The 21302-nt window shown below is 35.2% G+C and overlaps 1 protein-coding gene across 1 annotated transcript in view; it reads right to left on the reverse strand.

Moving 5' to 3' along the window:
- GRIK2 (glutamate ionotropic receptor kainate type subunit 2) overlaps positions 1–21302 on the reverse strand; it is a 726582-nt gene that overhangs the window by 372659 nt on the left and 332621 nt on the right. The window contains exons 4-6 of the mRNA XM_052645572.1: positions 13186–13367; positions 6602–6655; positions 2482–2655 (exon numbers count right to left, since the gene is read on the reverse strand). Coding sequence (XP_052501532.1) covers positions 2482–2655; positions 6602–6655; positions 13186–13367 — 410 coding nt within the window. The remainder of the gene's footprint in view (positions 1–2481; positions 2656–6601; positions 6656–13185; positions 13368–21302) is intronic.

The following is a 21302-nucleotide window of genomic DNA, read 5'->3' on the forward strand; positions in this document are numbered from 1 at the left end:
GTTTATTTCCAAAATACTTTGTATTCCATGCTCTATTTATAAGTATAATAACATAAATAGCTGGCAGACATTTTTAGGTAAAAAATATTCAGAGTGCTCACATAGGGAAATTAATCTTCATTCATTTAAAAAAAATGTTCTCCTATAAACCTTCTGATGAAACTTATATTTTCCAGAAACTCAAACAAAAATATATAAATAAAAAGGCAATTATCTCCCATACTTTCTTTTTTTTCTTATTTAAGATCTATTTGAAAAGTTATTTCATTACTACAACAAAGAAGAGAGTGTTGGCATTAAAAGTTCTTTTGAAGATGTCAATATCTATGGATTATATACAATGCCCAGAATTTTCAATAAATAGGCTAATCATTTTCTCATCGATACATTTTTGTTCTATCACTTTTCCATTCCCACTAAATTACTTGTCAGTAGAGAAGAAGGGCAAAACTGAGGAAAGGACTAGAAAGAAAAAACCCAAACTGCATTCATCCTAACACTCTTGTCTTTTTGATCCATTTTATGAAAATTAATTCTCTCTGAGAGCCCTTACCTTTCTAGATAAGAAATTAATTTACCTTCCTTTGAATTTATCTCTTTCAATAGTCTACTTAAGTTATTTGAATTTTCAGGGGATGACATGTAGCATCATACAGGAATCATATAGAAATATAGAGAGTACAAAAGTAAGGCTGGATAATTTTGGCAATTCTGATATATATAAAAAAGGACACTAATTCTTGGACACATCAGTGGAAGTCTTAAAGTATGAAAGTGTTAAGACTGTCATGATACTTATTAATATACTTTTCCTAAAACCATTTGACAACATTTTGAATAATGAATAACAAAATCCATCTTGAAATTAAAGAAAGGCAAAAAGAGTTAGAAAGCATATATGGGAAAAATATATACATGATTAAAATAATTTAAAAGGTAGTGTATATTTTAATTTTTAAAAGTAACATTGTCTATTAGGTGCCAAAAGTTTGATTCACCATCTTTAAACTGGGGGTAAACTATAATATTTGTAATTAATTCTTAGTTGTATCTTATTTTTAATCTGGATGTATTTCAGAGGAAAAATACTTCCATTTTTAGATTATGTATTTTCCTCCCAATAAAGCCTCTCAAATATACTTTAAGATAAAACTAATATACTAGAACTAGTCAATCACCTATTTTTATACAAAGGAGTAAAATTCCCCTCATATTATTATTATTTTTTAAATTAATGTGGATATAAGACATTTTCAAATTCTAGTAGTTTATTTTTTTTCACAGTCTCTGTGAAGAAACTCAGTTTGTATTACTAAACCTTCAAAGGGAAAAGAAATACCAAATTTTCCCTTATTTTGCTACAACATTACAAACATACTTTGAAGCCCCATTGAAACAATTAATGCGAACATTGCAACTATAATAGAAAAGGCTTTTCCCCACATCAGGATAGAGGATGTTTCTGCTTACAAAGTTTCCATTTAGAAAGATACTTTTTAATGACCTAGGAAATATAAATATTCCCAAAGTACTGAGCTATTTCCTAAATTACAGTAGTAACTTTGTCTAAAGAAAATAGATTAATGAGAATTTATCAGACATTTATAATTTGTTAAATAGTACAGTATAAAATTACTTGGTCCTATAAGGTAGCCAGTAGCTACATTTGGCTGTTGAGAACCTGAAGTGTGACTAGTCAGAACTAACACATAAAGTGCCCAGTACAAACCAACTTCCAAAGACTTAGTAGAAAAAAAGAATGTAAAATATCTCACTCATAATTTTATATTGATTGTATAAACAATGACATTTTTGGTATAATGGGTTAAATAAAATAAATTAATAATATTGAAATTTATCTTTTGTGTATGCTTTTTAACATAGCTATAAGAAAATTTGAAACTATGTACTTATATTGCATTAGATTTTCATTGGCAGAACTGGTATAAGCAACTAAAGTTATATAAGAATGTATCCTTTTATGGTTTATGCATTAATGCAGATTTTAGGTTTAAAACTAAGACTTGAAAATAACAAGTGTGATTATTGGTTAATCTGGAACCTTAAAGGGTAAGTTCAGGGGAAAATTTTGTCATTTATATGACATCAGATATCGGAAATCAACATGATGAGGAGTAATCATATATTGGTAGTTAAGATCAGAAGGATAACTTTCAGGTTAATATCTTCTTTTCAAGTCTCTAATTTATCCTATATATGGCAGTAACTAACTAGAAAAATCCCTTATTGTAGTATTCTAATGGTAGTTGTAATGCTTTTTGAGATACGTGGATAAAAGTCTAAATTGCCATGTAAAATTGATTTAGATAATTTTTGTTAATAGAATTATTTGCAATTGTGCTTCTGATAGCATGCCTTTAACATTGATAACTAAATCAAAGTTTGGATCCATAGGATTCAATAATTTATATAATGTTACTTAGAATTACGCAAACTTATCTTTAAAGTGGGTATTCATACCGTCATAAATCCATCCAGCAAACCTGAATCGGGTTTTGGAGGTGCCTGCAACCGTTCCATAGACCACTTTTCAATGATGGAGGAGACTTGTGTATTTTCTGTATTTAATATTCTGAACCCTGTCATGTTAACACCACTGTATCGATAGGGTTCCACATCAAGAGCAAAGAGGTCCTAAAAGACAAATTTCTTTGTGTTAGTATCAAGAGAAAATATTCATAGGCAAGTATAGTTGAAATAATCATGTATTCTTGCTCCCCTTAGGAAAGTTAATACTACTGTGCCTCAAATGATGTTTAACGTCACAAATCCCCAAGATTCAAATACACTTATTATCATGTTTTGTCAATGTAAATATACATATATATATATATATATACTCTACTTAAACATGTACATATATATATATTACTCCAAACCACTAATGGAACAATAGGCTTTTCCACAAACTTCCTTTAAAGTTTGCATAAGCTTTCTTCTCTATGTTAGGGATAGCTTGCCCTTAATTTTATGCATTTGTGTTTTATATTTAACTGAGTATAAGTATGCAGAGTACATCATGAGAAATGCTGGGCTGGAGGAAGCACAAGCTGGAATTAAGATTGCCAGAAGAAATATTAATAACCTCAATATATGCAGATGACAACACCCTTATGGTAGAAAGTGAAGAAGAACTAAAGAGCCTCTTGATGAAAGTGAAAAAGGAGAGCAAAAAAGTTGGCTTAAAGCTCAACATTCAGAAAACTAAGATCTTGGCATCCGGTCCCATCACTTCATGGCAAACAGATGAGGAAACAGTAGAAACAGTGGCTGACTTTACTTTTCTGGGCTCCAAAATCACTGCAGATGGTGATTGCAGCCATGAAATTAAAGACACTTACTCCTTGACCAACCTAGACAGCATATTAAAAAGCAGAGGCATTACTTTGTCAACAAAGGTCCGTCTAGTCAAGGCTATGGTTTTTCCAGTGGTCATGTATGGATATGAGAGTTGGAATATAAAGAAAGCTGAGCACCGAAGAATTGATGCTTTTGAACTGTAGTGTTGGAGAAGACTCTTGTAAGTCGCTTTGACTGCAAGCAGATCCAACCAGTCCATCCTAAAGGAGATCAGTCCTGGGTGTTCATTGGTAGGGTTGATTCTGAATATGAAACTCCAATACTTTGGCCACCTGATGCGAAGAACTGACTCATTTGAAAAGACCCTGCTGCTGGGAAAGATTGAGGGCAGGAGGAAAAAGGGAGGACAGAGGATGAGATGGTTGGATGGCATCACTGACTCAATGGACATGGGTTTGGGCGGACTCTGGGAATCGGTGATAGACAGTGAGGCCTGGTGTGCTGTGGTTCATGGGGTCGCAAAGAGTCAGACACGACTGAGCGACTAAACTGAACTGCACTGACTATCAGTATTTTTCCATATCTTGCTTCTTTTATGATTGCCATTTTTGTGTATTTTGCCTTGCCTTTTATTTTTAAGAAATAAGTTATGATATATGGCCTCTAGCTTATTATATCAAAGCTGAGGCAAAAAGTCACCAAACTGGCCTTACTGGTTACAGAACTCTGATAGTTCCACTCTACTCAGCAACTCCCCTACAAATAACCTTTTAGATTGTGATTGCCCTTCCACTCTCTGTACAGTGAATGCTCTGGATCTGCCCTTTGGTTTCCCCAGGAGATAGGAGGTTAAAGCTGTCAGGGCAGTCAGATGTCACTAGGATAACATTCAAGATATGGGACTTCTGCCCTCTTTGAGTTAACATTAGTAATCCTTAGATATTGAGGACAACAATGAGAACCATTGAGAATTAGGCAGGGCAAGATCAATGCCATTGGGCCTGGGCTGGGCATAGCTTGCCTTAGACCCAGACAACTGTACAGACTAGATGAAGTTAAGTGAACTGAAAGTCGCTCAGTTGTATCCGACTCTTTGCAGTCCCATAGACTATACAGTCCACAGAATTCTCAGGCCAGAATACTGCAGTGGGTAGCCTTTCCCTTCTCCAGGGGATCTTCCCAACTCTGGTCTCCCACATTGCAGGTGGATTCTTTACCAGCTGAGCCACAAAAGAAGCTCTAGATTAGATATAGGAACTAAATTCAGTGGAGAGAAGCTGACACTGGCCTGAGTTCTGCTCTGTGCTGTGAAAAAAATAAGGAACTTTCAGGTTTTCAATTTTCAAAGTTTGCTGTCTAGCCAAGGAGAATCTCTCTCTCTTTGGCTATATATATATATATATATATATATATATGGCTATATATATAGACACACACACAGCAATACAATATATGCTAAGGGACAAAAGAGCACACGTGCAAGCAGTCAGAAGCAAGACAAATGATTTTCAATTTTTATAGTCAGGAACAGCTTCATAGAGCAGATGGGATCTGAGCTGCCATTAAACAATGGCCATGCTTTTGATAGGCAAAAGGAGACCAAATGTCAGTAGAGACACAAAAATTAGAAAATATAAAAGCTACTCAGGAGACTAAATCATTTTGGCCATAAGAGAATTCATAAAGGAGAACAGCAACAAAAGAAAGTAGTGAAGTTAGGTTAGACTCAAACTATAAAAGGCCTTCAATTATAGGCTAATGAGTTCTATATATACTAGTGTTTTTTTTTTACTCATTTTTTTTTCCTTTTTAAGAGATACTTTTGATTTCCCAAAATCTTATGATTATGGTATAACTGAGTTGCAAAGCATTGAAATATAATTTGCTGACAAGTGAAGGCTCCTACTCATTCTCCATCAGCCCATGACTAAGTTTCCCATGGGCTGCAAAACGCCACCTGGTAAGAAGGAATAAAGAGATACAGCAGAGTTAACCTTAGTATTTACAAGTAAAATACAACCTACTGTGTGAAGCATCTTTATTGGAGAAGAATTGTTTTTATAAGAAGCTATTGTGATCAACTAAATTTTAATAATTTGTTCTGATAAATTTAAGACTCCTAAAAGCAAAAAGATCAACGGGAAAACTTCTGAGTTAACAGTGAAAGAGCACTGGTGAGATTGGTCATTGCAAGAAGAAGATGCATACTAGAGACCCTAACCTAAGCCTGGCATGCTGCAGCCCATGGGGGGTGGGGCGCAAAGAGTCTAACATGACCGAACTGAACTGAGAGACACTACAGAGGAAAAATCAGTAGAGTTTGTTGGGGATACAGGAGTCAAAGATAATGGAATTTTTGAAGAATTCAGAAGATGAGTCAATTGAGAGGCAATCCATTAAGGTTTAAATAACTTGAAACTATATTAAAGCCACAACAATTAGAAATGCTCTGCAATGCAGCAATATACAACAATTCAGGGATGTTACAGATGGGCATTTAGATCTCACCTGAACAAAGGTAATGATTTAAGCTATAAAAACATACCACTTTTGAAGAAAATAATTGAAGAGAATAAAAGAAAATAAGATACAGGCCCAAACTTGGAGATACTTTCATACTGGGAGGTAGGCAGGAGAGAACTAGTAATAGAGACAGATACCAGTTTCACAGTGAATGGAAAACTAGGGTAATGTGTTGGTAAGAAATAGAGCTAAGGGTAAGTAGGTTTGATAAATGACAAAAGTCTGGTTTGCATGCATATTAAGAAAAAAACTGTGTAGTGAGTATTAAAGCAAAAGATAAAGGTAACATTCAATTTGCTATTTGCAAATTACTTTATATATACTTAAAAAATCCAACTTAACATATGCAAAAACAAAATAGAAATTTAATCTACTAAAGGAGCAGCTTAAATAAATGTGATTTTTGTTAAGTCAATAGAGCTAACAACATAAGAATTTATGCTTTTCTAAAACATTGATTTCTCAGCAAACTAATCTTAAAATCCATGATGTCCTGACAGTCTTCTAAGCAATATAAAAATAAGACATTATTTTGAATTGATATCTAAAATTATATTATTTTAAAATCATCAGGTTCCCACCAAGAATCATTAGTTATCTGTGATGATAATTCCTCTTGGGTTTTATCAAAATAAAATAAATTCTAACTATAAAAGTGCTGCCATTATATTTCTTCCCACTGAAAACATTTTTCAGCCTGAAATTCATTATAAAAAACTTTAGAGCATTATGTTTATATTTTTCATAAATTACTTACCAGTGTGGTAAAGATATAATGGTAGTATTCTGTCATCATTCCCATAGCTAATGCCTAAGAAGTAAAAAATAAAATAAATATTTAAATATTAACATTGAAGGTACATATTACATGAAATACATTATGTCAATAAGACAAATGAGAAGAAAATAGTTAATATGTAATGAAGAATCAGTGTATAATATTCAGGTTACATTAAAACTGGGTTACATACAAATTAAATCTTTTTTCCATAGTTAAAGATTAGTGATTAGGAAGGAATTTCTGAACCAGTTCTCTTGACAGAAAAGCTATTAGTTGAATATTTGCAATTGTAAGGCTTATAGCTTTATATATTAAAAGAGGCATTAAATGTGAAACAAAACTTGAAATTAGCACGTCCTAGTTCATTATATTTGTAATGTCCCTACTACAAATATCGTAATAAGGAACACCTTTTATTTTGTTGAAAAGTGTTACTCAGTTAGGAAAAGAATGTTCCAAAGTATAATAACAACGAATATTTTTTTTAGCATTTTAGACATTTTCTTAGTATTAATGAAGCAAATTGAAATCACCACTGTACAGATAGTGTTTTTTTGCTTTTTATTAATAGACCGATTGAAATTTACTGTTTTATTTCACACCTCTACAGCCCTTGTCAATTTTAAACCATCAGTCCTAAAACAAAGGCTTTCAGAGTAGAACTTCCAGTCATAAGTGTCAATTTCCTCTCTGAAAATAGAGAATGCATTTGAAATAGCTGTTTATCAATGAACAATATTTGGTGATGATAGTTGAAAAATGGTGCATTTTTGAGCTGAATGAAGAGCTCTTAGTAAACAAGTATTCTCAGGTGCGTCTAATACTCTTCTACAACTAACTACTCAAATTGGTTGACTAAGTGGCTGCCCTAGCTGCATCCTCTCTATTCCATGTTCATAGGAAGGTATTAACCAATTAGGTCTAAAAAAATTTGTGTTTCTACAAATTACTCTCTATCAGTCAAGAAAAGATAGATGCTTTTTGAAAAATCTGGGGGACGTATAAAATGTACTTTTTTAAAAGGGAGAAACATTTGTTAGTGAAAGTTGGCATCAAAGAATTGAGCAGAGCAAAGGAATTTAGAAAGTGTGATACTGTGATTTATAATAAGAAAATATGTATTTAGTCTTCATCCCCACTTCTGGCACAGAGCTCCAGAAACTGTTGGAATTTCCCAAATGATAAAAGCAATGGGAACAACTTTTGTTATTATAGTTGGTCTCTTTTCTTCATTTCCTGAAATTACTTCAGAGCCATAAAAGTGAAATGAATGCCTTGTTATTTTTGACAAGCACCTTTAAACCACAACTGAGTTTACATGAAAAGAGATGATTTGGGGAAATCCCCTAAAGATTGCAGGGGCGGGAGAGGGTTGCTTATTGTCGGGAAAGCAGCCTTGTTAAAGGAAAATTGGAACTTTCAGTTCTACCCCTCTCTGCCCCCTGAACTCTTGGAAGGGAAGAGGGGCTGGAGATAGAGTTCAATCACCTCAAGCCAATGATTCAATCAGGCATGCCTATGTACTGAAGCCTCCATAAAAACCTAAAGGAGAGGATCTGGAGAGCTTCCAGATTGATGAACATGTGACCGTGCAAGGAGAGTAGATTATTCAGATGGGGCATGAAAGCTCCTTTCCCTCTCCCCATATTTTGACCTATGCACCTTTTCTATCTGCTTGTTACTGAGTAATATCCTTTCATAATAAACTGGGAATCTGGTAAGAAAAGTGTTTCTGTGAGCTGCTCTAGCAAGTTAAACAAACCTAAGGAGGGGATTTTCAATCTATAGCCAATGGGTTAGAAGCATAGATGATAACCTGGATTTGTGGCTGGCATCTGAGGTGATGGGGGAGGAAGGAGAAAGATGGTCTTATGTTAATAGGACTAAGCCCTTAACCTGTGGAGGCTGATGCTATCTCTGGATGCTGCTAAGTCACTTCAGTCGTGTCCGCCTCTGTGCGACACCATAGATGGCAGCCCACTAGGCTCCTCTGTCCCTGGGATTCTCCAGGCAAGAACACTGGAGTGGGTTGCCATTTCCTTCTCCAATGCATGAAAGTGAAAAATGAAAGTGAAGTCATTCAGTCATGCCTGACTCTTAGCGACCCCATGGACTGCAGCCTACCAGGCTCCTCCGTCCATGGGATTTTCCAGGCAAGAGTACTGGAGTGGGTTGCCATTTCCTTCTCCATATCTCTGGATAGATACTGTCAAAACTGAGTTGGATTGTAGGACAATGAGCTGGTGTCAGAACATTGCTTGTGGTGTGGGGAACACCCTCCCCACCCTCCACAAGCACAGTTGAATTGGATGTACAGCCTTTAGGAAACAAATAATGTTTCCTGAATTGCTAAAAATTATATGAGCCAAAAAAAAATTATATGAGCCAATAACACTGATAAAGTTTGTATTTAAGCAAGATGAGAGAAACTGTTTACAAATGAAAATTTATAAGATTTTCTTTGAAGAAGAAATTGTCCCTGATGGATATTCAGTAAAGGTTTCTCAACTTCAGAACCACTCAGTGGCAGCTCAGCATCACCCATGTCAATATTTTTCACTTTATGAACTCAATAGGCATAGAAATATATAGAGAGATATATGAAAGAAATAGCAATTCAGATGTATAACTATAAATAACAGTTATATAATGCCTAAAAAGTGTTAGGTACTATTCTAAGCACACTGCATATTTTAATCAATTTAAGCTTCATTAAAAAACCTATGAAGTAGTTCCTATTATCATACTTATTTTACAGGTGAAGAAACTAAGACATAATAAGAAAGAATAAATTAGCCAACAAATTGAGAGAGCATGGAAAGATGAACTCCAGGTCTCTAACTCCTGGAGCTGGTATATACGGCATAGTCTATGCCTTTTATAAAGTGGTGTATTTTATATTCCCAAAGATATAGATCATTTTACAATCTATACATTCTAAAATTTTGGCTGTTTCCTCCTTGATAATTTGAAAACCTGGTAATCTCAGGCCAAAGCTGGGAATTGTGTTTTGAAGGAGAGTGGGATGTAGTTAAGGAGAGAGCACTCTGCACCAGCTGCAGATTTCTTCCTCGTGTTCTTGAGAAGAAAACTGTAAGGAATAACTGAGGACTGTGTGTGCCTTTCACTGATCTCCCTTAAGTCTTTGATACTGAAAACAAGAGTCAGTTATGGACTTTGAACTAAGATCTAAGTAGAGAAGTTTAGCTATAACATGAACATAAGTGTACAACTGGGATACTCTCTTGGAAGGTGAGCTAGCAATTTCAAATGGGAATTTAAAAAGAACTTGCACTCAATCTTCTTTTAATTAACGCCTTTAGGTCTTGCTAGTACTACATTTGAATGAACTATATGCACACTTCAGATCTCATTAAGAAGAATAAAATTATCATCTTCTTATGGATAAATCAGAGAGACCACAATAGAAAATTGTTTGTGCCATGTCACCCTCCTGGAAAGAAACACCACAGATTAACTTTTCCAAAATAAAAACATTGTTAGAATTTCCCAACATTTAACTGATGTAGTGTAAACAATATCATATGACAAATTAGCACGCACAGTATTTCAGGCATACAATTTGCAGCCAGTTTATCCTTCACGTTATATCCGGACATTAGTGTCATCATTTAGTTGTTCAACCATGTCTGACTGTGACCCTATGGACTGTGGCCCTTCAGGCTTCCTCTGTCTGTGGGATTTCCCAGGCAAGCATACTAGAATGGGTTGCCATTTCCTTTTCCAGGGGTCTTCCTGACCCAGGGATAGAACCCATGTCTCCTGCTTGGCAGGCTGATTCTTTACCACTAAGTCACCTGGGAAGCCCATGAGTTACATTGCTTAAGGTTAACAATTGGAGTGGTAGACTTTATACATCTTTCTTGAAATTTTATTTTATTTCTTGCTAATGCAGCAGTTTCTTTGCTCCTGCTTTTACATTTTCCAGGCTAAAAAGTTTGATTTCACATTCTCTGATATAGACTTCAAAGTTCTTGGTTGCTACTTCTTTCTGTGATAGAATGTCCTCCTGAGATTTTACTGCACATCATCTTGGCCCTACCATAGGGGATTCTCTTTGGCAAATGTGAGAAGACTGGAATCTCTTCCTATTAACGCATGTATAACAATGAGTGCCCTGAATCTGCCTCAGAGGAAATCTAGCCAGGCCCAGGCTTCACTCACTTTTAAAGCTTTGAAGCAGGAAAATTCCAAATTTAGTAAGAGCTATGTTAGTTTAAATTAAACAAACAAAAATCTCTTTTTCTGGATATTCCTAATATTTGTTCTTGGAGTAAACCAGACAAGCTGAAAGTTCCATTTATGCCTGTTATTCAACTCTTAAACCATTTCTTTGGAGTTTCATCATTAGCCAGTGTTGAGGAATCTCAGAACAATTTCATAAGTCATAAAGTGGAGTCCTATTAAATATACTGCTACATTTACAAAAAAATAAGCTATTTACTTTCTTTTTGAATTGGTTTCTAGACTAACTGAGATCTATATATGAGACAAATGCTTTCTGGGACAAGGTAAGTTTTTAAAAATAACCTCACCATATGTGATCTGCTAGTGTTATAGAATCGAAAAGCATGCTTTCTATGTGAAAGTGTTATTCTGACTTCAACTTAACTTTCATATTCTCATTTTACTTTTGTTCTGATTTTTCACCTACTAATCTTGTTTAAATTACATAATTTTACTGTTTAATATATTTTGAATACAACTTTAATTTTGTTTTCATTTTCTAAATAGCAGGTTACACATCAGAAAGCAAATATAAAATAATGGATAAATCAATAAAAGAAAGAATGGAAATTCCGTTATTAAAAGTGATAGATAGTCTCATCTTTCAAACAGCAAAATAAGTCAGAGTTAATTACTCTAGAGAAAAGACAACTGATCATCATACATACTTGTTGGAAGTCTAGAGAAAGCATAATATCTGTCACTGACAAATAGTACAGTGCTACCCACTCCAGGCATAAAGGAAAGGTATTCTTTCCAAGTCTGTATATTACGAACATCATCAAGAATTTTTGTTATTGAATGAAAAATAAATTCCAACTCTAAATTCCAGTGCTTACTTTATTATATCATTTTATTCCAAAAATCCCAACCAAACAACCACAACCATGCTTACATTCTTTATTACTCAAATATAACACTAGAGCAATTTTCCAAATACAATTAAATATTTTATTGTAGTGAAATCAACATCCATATTGGAAGACTGGACAAACATCTGCTTAATAAACTAACCATGTTATAACAGGCATTTACTATTGGTAGTTATATTTTATGAGATATAATTTGACATCTGAGTCAGTATAACCCTCTAGTAGAGATATTTGGTCATAAATTTTATCAAGACAGTTGACTTATTTCCAGTGCCAGCATGTATAAAAGAGCTTAAAAAACAAAGTCCAAAGACTTGTGTTCAAATTCAGATTCTACTATATAGTACAGCTTTGTACTAGCTATTTAACCCCTTACATCAATCCCTTTATATATGACCTAATAATAACTGTTTTTCAGTGGACTGTAAGGTTTGAATAGTGTTGAAGTCATAGTAAGAGGTTTTTACTGCTATGAATTGTTTCCTTTAGTTGATTTAGTATTATCTTTTTAGGTTCTGGAGAAGGGAATGGCAACCCACTCCAGTATTCTTGCCTGGAGAATCCCATGGATGGAGGAGCTTGGTGGGCTACAGTCCACGGGTCGCAAAGAGTCAGACACGACTGAGCAACATCACTTTCACTTTCACTTTTAGGTAGGCAATGCTTTATTCTAGAAAGAATAGTTTCTAACATCACTAAGGAGAAATATAAATCCCTCTGCTATACACTTGCTGATAGAATTAGTAAAGTTACTTAACCTTTATGAGACTTTGGTTCTTTATCTGTAAAGTGGAGCTAGTCTCCATCTTTACAGATCATTTGTTTTTTTTTACATAATTATTTGATTATTTTTAACATAATCATTACATAATCACTTTTTACATAATCCTTTGATTATGGTGATGATTAAATAAGATCATATGCATAAGGCATCCCAGCATAGCATACATGTCAGGTAAAGAACAGTTTGTTTTCTCTTATTTTTGCTTTGAAGTTTATTCCATCATTTCAGCACAAAATAGAAATATATATTGCTTTAATCAATATTCACAATAACAAACAGTATTTAGCTATTTGAAACTAACCTCAGAATTTCAATCTGCTTTGAAGATCATCACTATCTATATTACTTTCCTTTTAAGACAATTACTTAAAAGCACTTGTCAGATTTTTCTATCAGAAAATTTATATCAAAGTGACTTCTCTGACTTTTTTTTAAACTGACCATGTAACAATAACAACTTCATTTAAAAATCAAAAACCAGGGGACTTCTCTGCCAGCCCAGTGGTTAAGACTCTGTTTTCACCTTAGGTGGCACAGATCAACCCCTGTTTGGGGAATTTTCAAATGCCATGCAATGTGGACAAAAACAGACAAAAAAAATGCTTCAAACTCAAATGTAATAAAGAAATTAAGAACTTAAATAATTTAGCAATTACCTGTTTCAAAATGCCTGCTGCCATTTCATGGCTACAGTCAAAGATGACATGGAATTCCTTGCCTCTTTTCATCTCTTTCAGTAAGGGTTTTGCATCCTTTGTATCAGCAGGTAGTTGACGGATCTTAAGTCGAAGATTGTACCTTGATGGAGCTTTGATGAGCTCCTGCAAGCGAATGAGACCTTTAACGAAAAAAAAAAAAACAACAAGAAGAACGTTAGAGAAAAATCACAGTGGATCATAGAAATCACAAAACACACTACAGCACCTGATTTTCTTGACCATGTACATTTCACGATGTGACCACTGAAAGTCCTGCTTCAGAATTCCTAATTGCCAGTTGTTTTTGTTAATGTGTCATGTGCTTAGTCATGTCTGACTCTTTGTGACCCTATGGACTCTGACAGACTCCTTTGTCCATGAGATTTCCCAGGCAAGAATACTGGAGTGGGTTGCCATTTCTTCCTCCCAAGGATCTTCCTGATCCAAGGATCAAACCGGCTTGTCCTGAGGCTCCTGCATTGCAGATTCTTTACCTTCTGAGCCATCAGGGAAGCCCCATTTTAGTTAATATTACTTCTCAAAATCTTAGGGTATAGCTTAAAGAATGAAAGACATACATGGCTATTAGTTAAATGTAAACAATTTAAATACATAAAAGACTATAGAATAAAATAGTCTCCCTTTGACCCTAATTCTACTCCCAGTGGGTTGTCATGGTTGATGGCTTGAAATATTATCTTCCATATATTTCTTATGTATTTGCACATATATACATAGAGGGCTTTATTGTACCTTAATAGTTGTTTTGTGAGAATGTCTTACAGGTTATTATGTCAGTGACTACTGTTCTAGTTTCTCTAATTAATTAAACAATGGTTTTTAATAGATATACTTAATGCAGTTATTCTCTGTTATTAAAAACTTCAAAGGCTTCTTTCTTATTTGTTTATTTTACAAGTAGTGGTCTAGTAATTTGGTATAGATGTATAACTTTGTTTGGAAACAGGAATAAAAAGTATCTTATTATGACTTCCCTGGTGGCTCAGACAGTAAAGCGTCTGCATATAATGTAGGAGGCCCAGGTTCCATCCTTGGGTCAGGAAGATCCTCTGGAGAAGGAAATGGTAACCCACTCCAGTACTCTTGCCTGGAAAATCCCATGGATGGAGGGGTGTGGTAGGCTACAGCTCATGGGGTCACAAAGAGTCAGACATGCCTGAGAGACTAAACTTTCTATTATGACAAAAATATACTGCATATTAAAATAATATAAGAGATCCAAAGAACAAAATCTAAATCTGGGAATTTTTTCATTCAGTTTTTAACTAAATAATACATCCTCTTAGACATACAATGCTATATACATGTTAACAGGTTTCAACATAGTTAATAAAATTAATATGACTAATTTTAAGTATTGTCATCCTTAGGACATAAAAGATAAAAAATATATAAATTCATAAATATACCTAATAACTTTTGCTTTTAAAGTATTGTCCCATAAAATTTACTTTGTTAGTTTATAATTTTGACATTTAAAATTTTGCAAATAATATTTACATAAATTACACAATATAATTATCTTATTTTGTTTTACAAGTTTAAGTGTTTACTAACAATAGTAAAATAAATACTACATAATTAATTGACATCAAATGTACCCATTGAACATAATATAATTCAATGTAGGGAATCATGTATGTAACGAGTACAGGTGTTAAAACTGAATTGTACAAAGGTGAAAACAAATATTTGACTTTATAACACATGCTTAATTGTATTAGTGTTTAACATTAGACTTATAAAATTCTCTAAAATGTGGATAAAATGCTATGCATTTCTTTGCACATGAGGTTACTTCAAAACTAAGTTACAATAAAAATTTAAAGGATAGTAATATTGTTTTGGGTTTCCCAGGTGGGATGCTGCTGCTGCTGCTAAGTCATGTCAGTCATGTCTGATTCTGTGCGACCCCATAGATGGAAACCCATCAGGCTCCTCTGTCCCTGGGATTCTCCAGGCAAGAACACTGGAGTGGGTTGCCATTTCTTTCTCCAATGCATGAAAGTGAAAAGTGAAAAGTGAAAGTGAAGTCGCTCAGTCGTGTCTGACTCTTAGCGACCCCATGGACTATAGCCTATGAGGCTCCTCCATCCATGGGATTTCCCAGGCAAGAGTAGTGGAATGGGGTGCCATTGCCATCTCCCCCAGGTGGGATAGTGGTAAAGAATCCACTTGCCAATGCAAGAGATGCAAGAGACACGAGTTTGATCCCTAGGTCAGGAAGATCCTCTGGAATAGAAAATGGCAACCCACACCAGTATTCTTGCCTGGAAAATTTGATGGGCAGAGGGGCCTGCTGGGCTACAGTCCCTGGGGCCGAAAAGGATCAGACACAACTGAGCAATTGAGGGCACACACACAGTAATATTGTTTAACAACTTTTTATCAATAGAGGAGACTTGCTCTAAGGCAGTGACTTCCAAACTTTGGAATGGATGACAGTAATCTGAAGCTGGGTACAATCTTAATAACCAAGTCAGAATCTTCAGGGGATACAACTCATGCATGAGGATTTTTAATAATTGCTCCAGATGATTTTCTTGGTCATCAAAGAGTGTGGTCAATTTCCAAAGATAGATCCAATTTTTGGTGTCTTATGAGAGCTACCCTTTGAAACACTTTGGCAGAGCAATTTAATAGAATAATAAGTATTTTATATTAACTAGTAGCATAAGACAATAAAATAATTTTAAAATGATTTCCAACCAGGAAGAATTAGTTAGAAAACTGTAAATACAACTGAGTGTAGGAATAAGAGAGAGAAAGACAAAAAAATTCATTACTCATGCATCAAATAAATCTTTATTGGATTACCTCTAAAATATTCTTAGTTCTAAATTTCTATTATTCTCATTATTTATATAAACACAGACAGATCTAATACCAACCTTAGGTGAATAAAGAAAAGAAAGCTACCCTTCACTAACTTATCTCACAAGATTTTGAGTGAGTCAAATGTAAATTTGGGATATTTAGTCTATCAGAGTAGCAATATCCTGAGAGTTGAGTGTGAATCTCAGTTCAAAAAAATCTATGATATGTGAATCTTTATGCAAGATATTATATTTGAGATTTGTTTTGCTTTCCTCTTTTCTATTAGAGGGTAAAACCATATAACCTATATCAATATATAAATTAATACATAAAACACCAAAGGGGAACTGGCTTATATTAGACTTTCAATAAGTAGTGGGTTTTTATTATTGTTATCTGGGCTAAGAAGGAAAGAATATAGTTATTTTTAAAATGTGTTGGTTACTAATCTATTCTTGGAAGTTATTTTGACACCGATATAGACTGAAAACCTAACACCACCAAAATATCAATCAAAATGTTGAGATAAACTCATTATCAAAGAAAAAGTAGCTATACAGTTAGAGATTAGCTCAACAGTTCTGAATTTAAAAAGTTCAACTGACTTGGAAGTAGAAATTTTCAGAAGTATTAAATCTACAAATAGCATTTGTAGGGCTCACCTTAAGTATAAATAGTGTCAATTATTTTCAAGTGTCTTAAGAACTCATGTGGATAGTCCGTTGAGCCACTAGATACAATAAATGTTTACTTCTCTTCACATATATACATCCCTGCTGGCATGAATGTAACAGATTTCAGTTTGCCAGCTTCCCTGAGGAATAATACTCAAGAGATAAATTTAAAAAAAAAAAAAAATAGCTGTTGCTAGTAGGACTTGCCATCTCCTTCTTGAATTCAAGGGAATTATTGTCTTCATTTATATACACAACATGTATTTACTGCATGTCTACTATGTACAAGGCATTGTTTCATGGATAAATATAATGATTAGATTAATAGCATTTATTCAGTCTTTAACCACATGAGATACAGTTCTATAACGCCTTTCACAATCAGTTTTTGGAATAAAAATGGTTTAACATTTTAATCAAAGAGAAGAAATCCAGAGAGTTGTCTGAATACTGAAAGTAGACTTGTGATTTTTAAATTCCGGCTTTCCATCATCTCCTGCACAGGTGCGTAGAGATTTCTCTTGGCTTCTAAGATTTCGTTACTCTGCCCAGTGCTATTGTTTCTCATTTATCCATACTTCCATTCTAGATCCTCTGCCTTCCCTACTATTTGACATTTAGATACAAACCCCTCTGTGAATTCTATTATTCAGAACACCTTGAAAGAATAAGAGAGTTAACAAAATGGGAGGTGTATTCAAGACACCTGGAGTGGATTTTTACTCGGGAACTTAATATGAATTATTTGATGGCATCCCTGTAAGTTAATATACGTAGATGAGGTTTTTATTGAAAGGAAAAAGGGCTTAAACAATAGGAATGTCTTTTAATTACAATACTGGCCATGTATTTACTGCTGTGGATCTCTATTGATCTTTCTACCTCCAACAGCATTCCTATGCAACATATCACAGTCTAAAACTGCCAGTTTCAGAAAGGGTTACCCTAATCAATCCATCATACACAAGTCAATACTATTTTGTTGTAAAACAAAAGAGTTCCCTATTTAGGAAAAAAGTAAGCTCTTCAAAATAATTGGGATAGTTTATATGTGATAAGACAGCACAGTAATGCTCAAAATTCTCCAAGCCAGGCTTCAACAGTACATGAACTGAAAAGTTCCAGATGTTCAAGCTGGATTTAGAAAAGGCAGAGGAACCAGAGATCAAACTGCCAACATCTGCTGGATCATCGAAAAAGCAAGAGAGTTCCAGAAAAGCAACTACTTCTGCTTTATTGACTACACAAAAATCTTTGACTGTGTGTATCACAATAAACTGTGGAAAATTCTTAAGGAGAAGGGAATATTAGACCACCTTACCTGCCTCCTAAGAAATCTGTATGCAGGCCAGGAAGCAACAGTTAGTACTGGACATGGAAAAAACAGACTGGTTCCAAATAGAAAAAGGAGTAAGTTAAGGCTGTATATTGTCATCCTGCTTATTTAACTTATATACAGAGTACATCATGAGAAATGCTGGGCTGGATGAAGCACAAGCTGGAATCAAGATTGGGAGAAATATCAATAACCTCAGATATGCAGATGACACCACCCTTATGGCAGAAAGCAAAGAAGAACTAAACAGCCTCTTGATGAAACTGAAAGAATAGAGTGGAAAAACCGGCTTAAAACCCAGCATTCAGAAAACTAAGATCATGGCATCTGATCCCATCACTTCATGGCAAATAGATGGGGAAACAATGGAAACAGTGAGAGACTTTATTTTTCTGGGCTCCAAAATCACTGCAGATGGTGACTGTAGCTATGAAATTGAAAGACGCTTGTTCCTTGGAAGAAAAGCTATGACCAACCTAGACAGCATACTAAAAAGCAGAGACATTACTTTGCCAACAAAGGTCCATCTAGTCAAACCTATGGTTTTTCCAGTAGTCATGCATAGATGTGAGAGTTGGACCATAAAGAAAGCTGAGAGCCAAAGAATTGATGCTTTTGAACTGTGGTATTGGAGAATACTTTTGAGAATCCCTTGGAATGCAAGGAGATACAACCCGTCCATCCTAAAGGAAATCAGTCCTGAATATTCATTGGAAGGACTGATGCTGAAGCTGAAGCTCCAGTACTTTGGCCACCTGATGTGAAGAAGTGACTCCTTAGAAAAGACCCTGATGCTGGGAAAGATTGAAGGCAGGAGGAGAAGGGGACGACAGAGGATGAGACGGTTAGATGGCATCACCAACTTGATCAATGTAAATTTGAGTAAGCTCTGGGAGTTGGTGATGGACTGAGAATCCTGGCATGCTGCAACCCATGGGGTCGCAAAGAGTTGGACATGACTTGAGTGACTGAACTGAACTGATATGTGCTCCTGGCTTCCCATGTAGCTCAGTGGTAAAGAACCACCTGCCAAGCATGAGATGTGAGTTCAATCCCTGGGTTGGAAGTATCCCTGGCAACCCACTCCAGTATTCCTTCCTGGGAAATCCCATGGACAGAGGATCCTAGTGGGCTATAGTCCATGGGGTTGCAAAGAGTCAGACATGATTTACTGACTACACAACAACATATGTGATCCTGGCCTATGGTGCTCTGTTCAGAAGAGAAGTAAAAGAGCCCAGCTACTAGATAAAATAAAAGGGCAAAATCTACTTTGTTTAAAATATGGTTAACACAAATAATTTCCAAATAACAGTTTTCAGAAATGTAGTTTACTTTAACAAATTTGGCACCTGGTTCAGTTATTTTATGGGAGGGTAGAATTGCAACACTTTAAAACAGTCTTTTAATTAAAATATCCCCTTTTCCCTAATGTAATTAGTTGATGTAATGATAATAAAATAGAAACAATTTGCACAGATGGGTTCCTGAAAATCTTCTAACAAAGAAGAGCACCACATTGCAATTATCCCTTTATTTTGGTAGATGAGGAACATTCTATCCCCTCTAATTCCTTCACTGAGAGTACATTTTTTAAAGCTTTTTCTGCTTTCAGTTATTTTACAGTGCTTAAAATCAAGGTTTATCTTAAGCTTACAGGAGACAGAGGTTTGAGATGCTCTTTTCAGAAGTTGCCATCAATTTAATTCTTAAGGAGAATCCAGCAGGAGCATTTATGCACACTCCAGCTGGCACTTGCTTCTAATGAGATCAATCACATCCCTTCCCTGCAGGTCCAGCCTCCCTCAGCCCCAGGAAGGGAGTCCCAAGTTTCCTCCTGGACTGACGTATCCATTTCAGAAGCCACACAGACTAGAGCTTTGCCACCTGGCTTATTCATCAGGCCTATTAATCATCTCAGTGAATGTGGTCTGTGTATAGGCCAGACTCCCCTCACCCAAAATGCACTGCATAAAAATGATTCATCTATGTTCAATCACCACCAATGTGTTTTTCAGTGGGGAAAAGACAATTTATGGAAAGGCCAAGTATAACATTTCAGGAAGTTATTGTTATTGAATGTTTTGTTGGTGCTACAGAGTGTTTAAAATAAAACTAAATAAAATATGTAAACCAGTTGTAGACCTTGTAACGTATGTTAATATTTAAGTATAAAAGAAGGAAGCCAATCATTGTAAGAAAATCATAAATAACTTTGACAGGAGAGGTAGATTGACACTGAAAAAAAAAACACTATCTCCAAATTTTTGTCAGCCCTCCCCTCCTTGGGGGTGAGGTGAATTTGTTCAGCTCAGAGAAACTAGAAAATAAAGAAAAGAGGGGGGTGTCTAGAAAAAAAGTGGGGAGAAGAAAAGATGAAAGGAAACTTCAAGTGTAGTTTTCATCTTCTTCAAAAAGGGAGAGAGCACTATGGAAGCAAAATTAGAGCTCTGGTTTCCTGGAGGAAAAACCCTTAAATCCTAACATTAACTTTACAGGGGCTTCCTGGTAGCTCAGATAGTAAAGAATCTGCCTTCAATACAGGAGATCTGGATTCAATTCCTGGGTCGGGAAGAAGAACAAGTTCAGTCTCTGGGTTGGGAACATCCCCTGGAAAAGGGAATGGCTACCCACTCCAGTACTCTTGCCGGCAAAATTCCATGGACACAGGAGTCTGGTGGGGTCCCTGGGGTCGCAAAGAGTCGCACATGACTGAGGGCCTAACACTTTCACTTCGCTTTCACTTTCAACTGTACAGACAGCTATTTATTTCTCTCTTTTTGAAATTTGCTATATTTTTAAAGAATGACAGAGCTGATGGACAAGCATCTTGCACAGCTCAATACCATAAAAACAAGCAACCTGATCAAAAAGTGGCAGAAGACCTAAACAGACATTTCTCCAAAGGAGACATACAGATGGCTAATAAACACATGAAACTATGTTCAACATCATTCATTATTAGAGAAATGCAAACCAAAATGACAATGAAGTATCACCTCACACCAGTCAGAATGGCCAGCATCAAAAAATCTATGAAGAATAAATGCTGAAGAGGGGATGGAGAAAAGGGAATCCTCTTGCCCTGTTGGTAGGAATGTAAATTGATACAGCCATTATGAAGAACAGTATGGAGATTCCTTAAAAAGCTAGGAATAAAACTACCACTTGAGCCAGCAGTCCAACTACTGGGCATATACTCTGAGGAAACCATAATTGAAAAAGAC

The sequence above is a fragment of the Budorcas taxicolor genome, chromosome 9 (genome assembly GCF_023091745.1).
Source record: "Budorcas taxicolor isolate Tak-1 chromosome 9, Takin1.1, whole genome shotgun sequence".
Classification (NCBI taxonomy): Eukaryota; Metazoa; Chordata; class Mammalia; order Artiodactyla; family Bovidae; genus Budorcas; species Budorcas taxicolor.